Source organism: Jaculus jaculus, chromosome 4 (assembly GCF_020740685.1).
Source record: "Jaculus jaculus isolate mJacJac1 chromosome 4, mJacJac1.mat.Y.cur, whole genome shotgun sequence".
NCBI lineage: Eukaryota > Metazoa > Chordata > Mammalia > Rodentia > Dipodidae > Jaculus > Jaculus jaculus.
In genome coordinates this window covers 44,158,708-44,171,485 of record NC_059105.1, presented here as the reverse complement: position 1 = coordinate 44,171,485, position 12,778 = coordinate 44,158,708, and the positions used below count along the sequence as shown (strand labels likewise).

General features: G+C 38.1%; 1 protein-coding gene across 4 annotated transcripts in view; it reads right to left on the bottom strand.

Moving 5' to 3' along the window:
- Window positions 1-7,510: 7,510 nt before the first annotated feature.
- The window catches only part of Hecw2 (HECT, C2 and WW domain containing E3 ubiquitin protein ligase 2), a 397,209-nt gene continuing 391,941 nt past the window's right edge, over window positions 7,511-12,778 (bottom strand). For all 4 annotated transcript variants that reach the window (XM_045146802.1, XM_045146800.1, XM_045146801.1 and 1 more), the window contains one exon: window positions 7,511-9,576. In XM_045146802.1, the coding sequence (XP_045002737.1) occupies window positions 9,465-9,576 (112 nt within the window). In that variant the 3' untranslated portion in view covers window positions 7,511-9,464. The remainder of the gene's footprint in view (window positions 9,577-12,778) is intronic.

Here is a 12,778-nt window from a genome sequence, read left to right as displayed (position 1 = left end):
ATCAAGGGTGGTTCCCTAGTGGGTCACAAAATCCTTCAATATGTGGAGTGCTCTATGAAGAAATTCCTAAAAATAAATGAAATATAGAGGTAATTATGTATAGGTAGGGCTAGCTCCATGCTACATCTCCACTTTTGAAGGGTCCAGTCATTACTGGTGATAAAATGCAAAGGTAAGAAATGATGATAGGGTTTGCTGACTGAACCTTGGAGTGATACAAAATTAGCAGTAATTGGTCATTAGTTCTTTAGGCAACAGTTAAGAGTGGCTGAGATGGTTGCTGTTTGTTTGTCTAGTTCCCTTCTGGACAGCCCATCATTCTAGAAGAATTGACCCCTAAAGGCAATGCAGAGTTCTGCCTCATTCTCCCTCACCTGTCTCTAAGAAGTGTTGCTCTGCAGTAACCTGTCTCACATCTTAGTCTCTTGGGCTTTTTTATTACTTGAAGTTTCTCTTGGGTTTCCAGGCCATGAGGATGGAGGATGACAGGAGCTTTCTGGCCTTAGGTAGGCCTGGCCATTTGATTTTGTGGCTCCCTCCATGTTCTGGACACATCGGAAGGACCTGAGTTGTTTTTATTCAGGGCTTGTCTGCCTCAGGAAGACCTGGAGTAGGTGATCTGATCAACGTTGCTTTATTAGAAAAATAGGTGTTCCTCTCTTTATTGACTGGTTCTTTTCCCAGAATTGTGTGATCCTCAGAGTACGAGGCACTCAGTTAAGCTCTCAGTGTGAACTTAGGAAGATCCAGGAAACACGTTGGTCTTTTTTTGGTGTCACATTCTACTTTGGCGTCTAGATCAGAGGATTGGATTGGGTAGTTTATAAACAAAAAATTATTTCTCAAAGTTCCTTTATAAAATTGTTTCTTGGTAATTTCATGCATGTGTGCAATGTGTTTTGATCATATTGACCCCCTACCCTCTTTTGTCCCTCTCTCACCCCCACTGACCTCCTCCTCTTCCCAATTAGCCTCTCTTCCACCTGTACATCTCTTCATCTCTCCCCCTCTCTTTCTCCCCTTCTTTCTTTCCTTCCTTCCTTCCTTTTCTTTCTTTCCTTCTCTTTTTCTCCCTTTCCCCTTCCTCCCTCCCTCCTTTCCTTCCTTTCATGATGCAATATTGTTTAATTAGGGTTGTTTGCATAAACATGAGTAGGGTGTTATTTACTAGATCTTGAGCAACTCACACAGTGGCTACAAAAATGTCTCATTTCCCCCCAGCCAATAGCCACTTAAGATGGGTAGGGCCTTTCAAGACCCTCCCCATCCATGATGGGAGTGTTGACAGGCCCAATCCTATGCAGGCAATTGTAGCTGCTATGGGTTCATGAGTGCAACAACCGCGTCGTGTCCAGAAGACAGCGTTCCACTGCACTCCTTCCCTTCCAGCTCTTACATTCATTCTGCCCCTTTTCTAAGATGTTCCCTGAACCTTGAGAGTCTCAGGAGAGGGGTGGCATAGATGTCCCGTTGACAGCTGAGAACACAACAGTCCCTTGTTCTCCACACTTTGACCAGTTTTGAGTCTCTGTAGAAATCACTGTCCTCTGCAAAGAGAGACTTCTCTGACCAAGGCTGAGAGCAGCACTGATGTTTGAGCACAAACATAGCTATTGAGGAGGTAGTTCCACAGATCTCATGGTTCCTTAAACTGGGAAGTCCAAGACCAGGGTGCTTCCACATTCAGTGTGTGGTGAGGAGCAGCTTTCTGGTTCATGGATGGCTATCTTCTTGCTGCGTCCTCACATGGCAGATGGCAGCAGTTAAAGCGCTCTGGGCTATCTTATATAAAGGCTCCAATCCCAGTCATGAGAGTTCCACCCTCATGACTTAATCACCTCTTCACCATCCTACTTCTAAACCCCATCACCTTGGGGATTAGGGTCTAAGATATGAATTGTGGGAATATACATTCAGTATAAAGTATTTTATTTCTTTAGCAAAAGATGTCCTTCATGTGGTTTAATCTCATTCTAAAGAGAATGCTTTTTTGGGATGTTGGAACAAAAATGTTGTATCAAGAAAAATAAGGTTTTTACTTGGCTTTGAATTAAAGAATTTAGCTTGAGATGGGAGCGTGCACAGGGAGATTTGGTTATATGGAGAGTTTGGACTTGTCAAGTGAGGATCAAACGAGATATGAATTACTACACTCTCCAAGTACTTTGTGCAGCTGGAGGTGGCACATCGTAACATTATTATAAATCATACAAATATGTATTGTTGCAATGATTGTGAAGTTGCAATCATTTTGTATCTAAGTGAAAAAACTAGTGGCTATACATCTTTAAGAAGACCTATTTAGGGCTAGAGAGCTGGCTTAGTAGTTAAGGTGATTGCCTGCAAAGCCAAAGAACTCAGGTTTCATTCTCTAGGACCTACTTAAGCCAGATGCACAAGGTGATACATGTGCTGGAGTTTGTTTGTTTGCAGCAGTTGAAGGCCCTGGCATGCCTATTCTCTCTCTATCTACCTCTTTCTTCCCTCCCTCCTTCCTTTCTTTCTTCTGAAATAAATAAAAATAAATAAAATTTTTAAAAGATGACCTGTTTATATAATGTATTTTACATAAGCAGGTAAATACAATGTATCAGAAAGCATAGCTTTATCAGATGTTTCCATTATGATTTGTTTTTGTGATTCCAAAGCTTTATTGGCTTGACAAATGTAACACTAACAAAGAACCTATTTAGAAAGAGAAATCATCAATGTTATTAAATCAAGGGTTCTAAACTTATGAATTGCAAGGCAAATTCAACCTGTGGACATGGTTGGCTTGATCCACCCAATATATATAAAATTTGGGAATGTCTCACAAATGGCTTTAAGGATTCAACCAAGATAATCAACAATTAGTCTTGACCCATATGAATTAAGAAACTATGAACTGTGTTAATTCATTTTTACCATATCTATTGATGGCCTATCAAATGGTAAAATATCATTGTAGGGATAAACACAACTGATTACTGTTTATAAATATAATGACCAAGAGAATTTCATGCATCTGCAGAGCTATATGCTAATCCCATAAACTTTATCCCTACTTTTGTTCTCTCTCATAAGATTTTTCCTTCCAAAAAGTATGACAGAAAGTCATAATTTATTTTTTAAATAAGATTTATTTTGGATTAAGTGATTTCATGATGTAACATGGTTTTAAACAAAAATAGAGATCAGTATGAAAATAAAACAAATTGTACACATTTAAAATATCTTTCCTTCAAAGCATTTCATAATCATAAAAAATACAACATAAGAGTCAGGAGTTCAGGTGAGGATAAGAGTACGGACTTCCCAGAAAATGAACGAGTCCACAATTCATTCCTAAGCTTCATGTAATTCCACCTACGAACCATTTCTAGGATGTCAACAATCTTCATTATTTGTCTTGGAGAAAAATAAATGTAAGGTGAAATGAGGACTGTATAATCTTAATTCTAACATTGAATATCTTCCATTATTATTTTCCACTAAAAGTCACATTGAATAAATATACAGCTTAAATCAACTCAACAGAAACAGAAACATTGCCATTAACTGTGACCCATGATATAGTGGAACAGTGAGTGGGGCTGGTGAAGAGAAATGGAAAGGCTTAAAAAAATACACCACCTGTGCTCTACTGAAATCTTAGAAATAAATGTGTTGTTTTTTTTTACAGAGCCTTAATATTAAAAAGTAAGCATTATTACAAAATTAGATTAATACTTTCAGTAAGAGGCAAGAGAGATGCATGTATTTTTATTGATTTGTTTTGGAATGCCTGCATCCCTATTATAAAAACATGTAATCTTATGTACTTCCCAACATATTAACAGCCCCAATTTTTTATGTATGATATCATATAAAGAACAATAGGCTGTAATTACACCTCTTAGAACATTAGGCTTCTAAAAGAACATTCAGTTCTATGAGTTTCCTGGTTAATCCTTTCAAGGTATTTCTTGAACATTACCCATCCTTTTTCACAGAAGGTGATAATAACCAGAAGTTTACTGATGGTTTCTTACCAACATCAGTAATAGCTGATTCAGTTTGAATCATACAACAAATCTATCAACATTCCTCAGGGTTGTAATATCTTGAAAGAAGGTTGGATAGGAAGATATCACCTGCCCAAGGCCACTAGACATAAAAAGCACATATATAAATTAGATTTTCCTGCGTTTTCCACAAGCCATACAACTAGAGCCAACCTATTCTGTTGAGCTATACACTTCATGAAAGCCAACTAAAGTACCTCTAAGCAAATGAATTTCCTGTCTTGATCAGTTTCTTGAATTGGAAACTCTGATTAACAAGGAGCATTACCATTAGACAGCATGAAATTGTCTCAAAAGCAATTCTAATGTCTGCTAAAAACCAAATTAAGCATAATGAAATAAAATCACCCATTCTTTTATTTCATATGTAGTGTTTAATAGTAGTAACAGTATCTTTCATGTCAAAAAATTCCATAACATAATTTAATGCAAATTTTCAAATTTCTTGGTTAAGCTATGGTTAGCTTTAATACTTTGGGGCTAAATTCCATTTTTCAATACAGAAAATATCAGCCTACTGAGGTTCTACAGGGGCATTTCCCACTAGGTCACCAGCCAGGTAGTGCCTTCATTAAGCATGAAGACCTACTTCTTCTTCTTAAAACTCAGAAACCAAAACAGAATATGTTTCTACCCCCACAAGCATGCTCTAAAATGATCCTTGCACCCTTATTTTCTTGTTCTCTTGGTTATTCTCCCATCTTAATTGTCCTCTCATGCCTGGTCCGCATTGCTGTAATGTGGGTGGTGCACACATGCATTGCATCCATGTTCCCATTCCCTGGAAAGCAGCTACCACTCCTGAATCTTGACAGCTGGTTAGTAATTAGTGTTATATTTGGGGGTTGGTACAGTTGCTGGGCTTCTCTTTTTTACTTTATATTTTTGTCACTCTTTTAGTGGCAGCAGTCAGCTTTAAGCCAGAATTCAGAAGGCTTTAATGTTTCTGGCATTCCTTGGCTTCCATGACCCACAAATCATCTGGAAAGAACAACAGAACTATAAAGGAAATGCATTCTGTCAAATCCGAATGTAGTTTCAAGTGGCATTCTTGTTACAATCAAGTCACATGTTACAAAAATGGCTGCGATTCCATGTTGTCACTCATCAACTAGTTAGAAAGTAGATAAAATGGGGGAAGAGGGCTTGCAAGTCAGAAGCGTTTGGAGACTGGGCTGTGCCCATCTGTATGATTCTATGACACAGGGCTGGTGGCGCCTTTTAAGGATGGCATGACATCATTTCCCTGCCTCTGGGGTTCCCTAAATGAAGCTAAGTTGGACAGACTTTTGGACTCTTCATTGTAAGATGTTTGCCTTATTAGAGTTAGGCAAATCATAAGTACATGTAAAAAGAAGAAAGAAAGTTATTTGAACAAATGTCATGAAGACGGAGAAAAAAAGAGAAACTGCAGTCATCCCTCCCTCTGACATCACCATCTCCGTGTTCTCACTTTTACATAATAATTGTGAAAATTAAAATACTATGCTAGTCCACTAAAAGTAATCACATTTTTGTCTTGTGTTTTCAATTCGTCATGACAAGCTGTGCAAAGCAAATGTTAAGTCAATGAGGAGGGTTTTTTTTTTTTAATGAATATATTGCTTTCTTCATGGATATTTTTCAGGAGGTGTCATAGTTCAAGTGTGTTTCTTCAGAAAGTGAGATTTTGGAAAGATGAAGCATCTTCCAAAACTGAATGCAAGAAGATTATTTTGGGTGTGGGGGTGGTTCGAGGTAGGTTCTCCTGAGTGCTGGGGTTAAAGGTGTGCACTGCCATGCCTGGCAAGGAGAATTTAGTGGTACAAACATTAGTCTCTACATTTCTTGAGATGAAACACAAAATTTACACGACAAAATATTGAAACAGATCTCACAAGCTATCTAAGAAAATCAACCTCGTCTCAGGTAGGACTTGAGGATCGACAGACATTATAACTGGAAGCACTGTGCAACTCTATCGTGCCCTTTCCTGTCCATCTGGCCATGCCTTTTTATTCCATTTGTGACAGCTAGATCTTGGGCAATCTATCTTCCTTGTGACTCTCATTTAATGAGAATGTCACCTGAATTTTGTAAAAGTTATTTCCTTTCCAGCTTAACTGATTTTTCTTTATTGTATTTATTATAGAATTTCCAACAAATTTTAAACACAACATATACTAGAAAGTTGTGACTGCACTTCTTTGATGTGGATCCATTCATTTTGTGCAGAAGAAAAATGTCAAATTTGATCCCATAAGTGGGTTTGGCTCAGTATGTGGGATACTTCACACCAAAAAATGAAGGTTTCTTATAGTATTGAGGAAGGGAAGTGAAGGGAAATCACCAGACAATTTGAGCATTTGAAGCTCCTTGACTTGCTTCTTCCTGGTTCAGCTCCTCACCCACACACTTTAAAACCCCCACTGTCTAAATGCATTTGGGGCTTCTAGCTGTGGCTAGCATTGATACTTGACACCCTGTTAGTTACCAGCAGAAACACATGCATATAATGTATTTTAGCTACACAGTGTCCCATACACGGAACCAGCATTGAGCTTCTGGGATAGATGGTCTGGTGTCTCCTCACTCCTTATTTGAAGAAATTAAAGCTTTATTGAAAATGCTTTTTGGAACCTTGGTGTCTCCTACTAGAATGTGAACTTCTGAAGGCCAGTTTTGGAATCTTGTAGCTCCATCTTCAAATGCTATGAGTGCCACAGAGGGAATGCCAATGCAGTGCCTGTTCTCTTCTCAAAGAGACACTATGTGTCCATGCTTTATACCTGTTTTTATACTAGAAGGACCACTGGTTATGCATTTCTTAAAGAAAATAAGACCAAAGAGCCAAGTTATCTGGGTTCATAGTCCAGAAGAAAATATTCACAAATATTTCTAATTGCAGAGTATAATAAATCTCATTTATTTTTGGAATTGTTATTTAAATTTTATATAACTATTGTCATCTGTTTTGTCTAACTAATGAAGAATAATATATAGGTCATCATATTTTCCTGATATGCTAGCTACATCTTTGATAATTTCCAATTCTGAGAACATTGTACTAATTAAGAATGTTTGCATACATTTAAGAGAACTGTTATTTAAGAAGTTGGGTGCCTTAACAAAGAAATATATTTATTAGAAATAAAGAGATACATTTTATTTCAAATCTTTTACCCATAAATATGGCATATGGGTTTTAAAAAGTGTCTCATACCAAAATGAATGCCATCATGATGTATAAATGTAGTTTTGAAAGAAAGGCAACCTTCTATTACTGCTGTTTAGAGAATGCCAGCTCTGACACCTAAAGATGTAATTTAAAGAAAAATGTATTAGTGTCAATATTTTCCTTATAATTAAAAAATGAGTGAATAAAAGCAGTTTGCAAAATTAAATATATACTTGTGATCATGATAAATAATACAAATTAATAATTTCAGTAAAAATCTTTAGCCATCCCTTTTATCTGTGCCCAATTATGGTATGCAAATAAATATTTCTTTTCTGTAATATTTCTCTGCTTTTTTTTTTTCTAGAAAATTTCCTTACACCTCAATACCCACCTTTAGTGCAGGAATGAGTGGGGGTATGAGTGTCATTTCTCCTGAGTATCCCAACTGACAATACTGCTTCAGTAACAGGAGAGCAATTGTTCTTACAAACACCCATGAAAACTGTGCACATGATTCTATAAAGTGTAAAGTTGCCAACATCCCACAATAGGAATTCCAAGGCTATTTATCGACAGGATTCTCAAAGAAATGTACACAATGCCTGCAAACCCTCAGGCTGGCAAGGGAAATGTTAATCCAGTGCTTTCACCACCTTCCATTTAATTTCACTGAATTGTGCATCTGATTAGTTGTGGACATAAATCAAGGAAGAAACAATGGTGTGGAACAGTCCCAAAAGCAATTAAAATGAAGGATGCCCTTTCACAAAAGTAAGAAGTAAGTTGGTGATGTCATGCAGGTTTTTTTTTGAGATACTATAGAAAAATTTTTCTTGATATTAATACGAAAATTATGCATCAGTGAAAATGCAGGCTTAGAAATATAGTACTGAGAGTTTCAATTTGTGATATCTTCATTGATGGAGGAAAATGGAATTCTAAATAGTAAAGAGAGAGCTAATCTCTTTAGTAATGCTGATGAGTCCCTAACTGAGCTCAGTGTTTAATGGTGCTGTACAAATAAAAAGCAGAGTGGGGGAATACGAAATCTCTGTAATAAATGCCATCCTGTAAAGTATTTGATGGATGGAAGAGAGTCTAATGCATTTTAAATAAATGCACATCACACTATCACATAGAGTGAGTCTTAGGAAATTATTACTTAGACGCACAGTCCTTGTAGTAGATGGCATGGCACTGTGAAGCTACTTTCATTTAGGAGCCACTTTCTCTTACACTCGTCAAGGGACGGACTTGCTCTTAGTCATATTGTAATGTCCTTTCAACTTTGGTACATTCAGTGCAAACTAGTTGGGGGAATTTTTTAGCCTTTATAAAAATAAAAGGCCCTTTTGCTCCCTTGAGAGTGCTTAGAAGGAGACATCCTAGCCTGATGCCCGAATAAGCATGGAACATGGAAACGGAGAGGGGCCACATGTAGCACGGTAGGTAGGTTCTTATATACATCTTAAGGAACGTAAACATAATGAACCTATAAAAAATAAGCAGAACTCACTGTGTACATTTTCCTGATATGCTGTGAGTAATTGCTAGTTATTTTAAAACTGTTTTTCATGCATTATAAAGCATAAAATCTGTCATTAGTAACTCATTGAATAACAATTTGTCTTCAATCATAATTACACACATACCACTTGCATATACATTGTCACAGACCACCTTATTGCAAATCTTTGAAAGTTACCTCATATTGATGGTTTCATTTTTCACTCATGTCCCATGAAAGCTGAAACCTATAGTGCACACCATGCAGGCACTCATAATCAAGAAATGAATATTCTGTTATAACTCAGGGTTTAAATGAATGTACTTTCAGGAAATATATTTGTTTTTATTATATTATTGAACTTGCACTAATTTGGAGATGGGGCCAAGTGCTGCCAGTTTGGCTTGAATCACGTTCAAGGGAAAAATTTCAAGATTCTCCCAAGTTCCTAAAAATTACCATGGAGTTAAGCATGGAGAGGTTCATCTTTGTCTTGAACACAACAAATGGAAAGAGTTTGGCAGTCAAGAACTGTTGATTGAAAGACGGTTGGGTTGTTCCCTGGGCATCAAGCTCATCCACATCCTCTCAAGAGGACTCATTGCTGGTCCGCACACGTAAGAGTATATGTTCCTGGAAAAGAGTGCTCAGCCTTTCTGCGATGGAAGCCTAGGCTTGAGACTTCCTTGTCCTGTCGCTCTTCTGAGGTTGGATTCTGGACCCATGAAGAACTGAGCATTATGCGTCCAGGTTACTCAAGTCCAAACGTACTGGTCTCCTCAACTGCTGTCAAGAGTTTTTCATAAAGCATGGAGAAGGATGGGTATGGAGGAAGATCCAGACGGTTAAAACAAGTGTGTGCTCTGCAAACAGAAGAAGCAGTGCAGTTTAGAAGGAGTTTTGGAAAATGAATGTGTGTGCATGCATGAGTGCTAATCTCTTGTGTTCAAATTTGCTATCAAATTTCACACTTATTTTTGAAAAAACTCTGTATTTTTAATATACTTTATATTTATTTATTTAAGAGAGAGAGAGAGCAAGAGAGAAAGAGAGACAGAGCATGGGCATGCTTGTGCCTGCCGTCACTGCACGTGAATTCCAGACGCACTTAGCAGTCTGTACATCTGGTTTACGTGGGTACTGGGGAATAAACTTGGGTTCTTAGGCTTTATAGGAAAGCACCTTAACCACTGAGTCATTTCTCCGGTCCACAAAACTGAAAATATTGCTGACTTAAATATTGAGAACTGTGTTTCTCTAAGGGAGTTAGGATATATAAAAACAGATCATCTACATTTCCAAGCAATTTCAAAGATATATGACATGCACAGTACCATTTGCTGAGTTATGTAAGAATAACAAAGCCAAGCTTAAGTTTTTTTTTTTTCTTTCTGTTATTTTTCAAAATGTGGATAAAGGCCTTGTAAAGTAATTTATTTTCAGCATTGGCAGTTGTCTGGATGTCTCTCTGATAATCTGTGGCTTAGCAATTTTCATTTTCCTGGGCAGGGAAGAGCACCAAATGTTTCTGAAGACCCAGTTGTGGCTCAGAGTCCTGGGAAAGTCCCTGGCTGGACTTCTCTGTGGAAGTCAGTAGGCTATTGTGACTTTTTTGAATTCTGTGCTACATAATGGGTCTTCTCCTCACTCACAATGCAGAAAAATTCCACTTAAGTCACAATTACATTAAGTATTCTTAAAAAAAAATACCTCAGCTCTTGCCAAGATAAGAATAAAAAATGTTTTCCTGTCATTTGCACCTGAATCAGAATAAGAAATAGACAATCTCCAAATAGTACATCCTATCAAAAGGCAAATCTTGCCGGGCGTGGTGGCGCATGCCTTTAATCCCAGCACTCGGGAGGCAGAGGTAGGAGGATCGCCGTGAGTTCAAGGCCACCCTGACACTACATAGTTAATTCCAGGTCAGCCTGGGCTAGAGTGAGACTCTACCTCGAAAAACAAACAAACAAAAGGCAAATCTTCCCTCTTAGGTGGAATAGGAAACACTCCGTTCCGAGAACAACAGCTTGTATGCTGGAGCTAAGAAGTCTGACCTCAGAAATGCTCCTGACAGTGTGAGCTTTGATGAGCTGTGATGGTTCATAAGCTATTTATGCAAAGTAACACACATTTTTATTGTTACAAGTCACGATTTATGTATGAAATCAATGCAACTACTACTCTTTGAGGCAGTATAGCATAATGGAGTGATCCGAACTCTGGAGCTGGGGAGACCTGGATTTGAATTCCCTTTCTGCCAGTCATACCAGCTCGGTGATTTCTAGTGACTCACTAAGATTCTGAGCCTTAATTTTCTCAACTGTAAACAAAGGAAAATCTAATAATGACACTTGTCACTGATGGATGTGACACTATTCACAAAAATAACTAATATCTTTCATGGTGTTTGACTAAATACTAATAGATACATTGAGAACTAGGTTTCTTTGTCATCAAGATTTACTGTATTTGCCTTCAATAAATTACCAAAGGGTAACAATGACCTCTAAGAACAATGACATAATAAACCAGGTGTGTGGTCATATGACTTATTAGAAATAGGATTGCAGGCCTAGAAGGATGGCTTAGCAGTTAAGGTGCTTGTCTGCAAAGCCTAAGTATCCAGGTTCGATTTCCCAAGACCCACATAAGCCAGATACACAAGGTAACGTACGAGTTTAGAGTGTGTCTGTAGTGGCTGGAGGCCCTGGTGCGCCCATTCTCATTCTCTCTCTCTCCTCTCTCTCTCTCTCTCTCTCTCTCTCTCTCTGTCTGTCTCTATCTCTCTCAAATAAAAAATAAATAAATAATTTTTTTTTTTTTTTGAGGTAGGGTCTCAGTCTGGTCCAGGCTGACCCGGAATTAACTCTGTAGTCTCAGAGTGGCCTTGAACTCATGGTGATCCTCTTACCTCTGCCTCCCGAGTGCTGGGATTAAAGGTGTGCGCCACCACGCCCGGCAATAAAATATTTTTTTAAAAAGGAAAGAAATAGGGAGGCAAAGGGGCTCTGCTATTAAAAAAGCCACCATTGGGACATTCTTATAATGTTTAGATAGTGTGATTCGTATTTTACCAGTCCTAATACTACATACTCTAGAATATATTGGGGAAATAATCTACTCACTATTTATAGAAAAACACTTTTTAAAAATACAACAAACATTTCAGAATTGCATGTAGTGTAGTTCTGATACCACCCAATAAGGGAATCCAACCTGGGGCCTCCAGAAAAGGCCTTGTTAGCATACTACAAGAGTCCCTAGGGTGCTTTAAAAGATACCTTAAGAAAAACACTGGAATAAAAATACTAAATGAAGAGCTCATTTTTGTTCCTGGGAGCTGAGGGAGAAGTAGAGAAGTGAAATGTGCCTCAAACAAAATCATATGCTAGACTTGGCATGATTCAAATTCTTCACTAATGGCTTATTTTCACTTCTTTGCTAAGCCACAAGGTTGAGCATCTTTTCTCAGGTGTGCTTACCTCTGGCACTGACTGTGTGGTCATCTTCATGCTCATTTCCTTCTTTCTTCATCTTTTCTTTGTAATACTTTGTAAATTTTTAAAATTTACTTTATTTGAGAGAGAAAGAGTGAGAGAGAGAGAGGCAGATAGAGAGAAAGAGAATGGGCATGCTAGGGCCTTCAGCTGCTGCAAATAACTCCGGAAGCACACATCACCTTGTGCATTTGGCTTACGTGGGTTCTGGGGAATCAAACCTAGGTCCTTTGGCTTTGCAGGCAAGAGCCTTAACTGCTAAGCCATCTCTCCAGCCCTGTAATACTTTTACTGTGGTAAAATATATGTAAAGCTGTAACCATTGTTAAATGCACAGTCTTGTGACACTAAGTGTGTTTACATGGCTTAGCTACCATCACCATCTTCCTTTTAGATTAATTTACTATTTGGGTGAGAGCATGTGTGCACACGTGCATGTGCACATCAAGGTCTCCTACCAGTGTAAATTAAGGTCAGATGAGGATTGAATCCTGGCCAGCAGGCTTTGCAAGCAAGATCCTTTAAATGCAGAACCAAATTCCCAGCCTCCACCCCTATTACCATC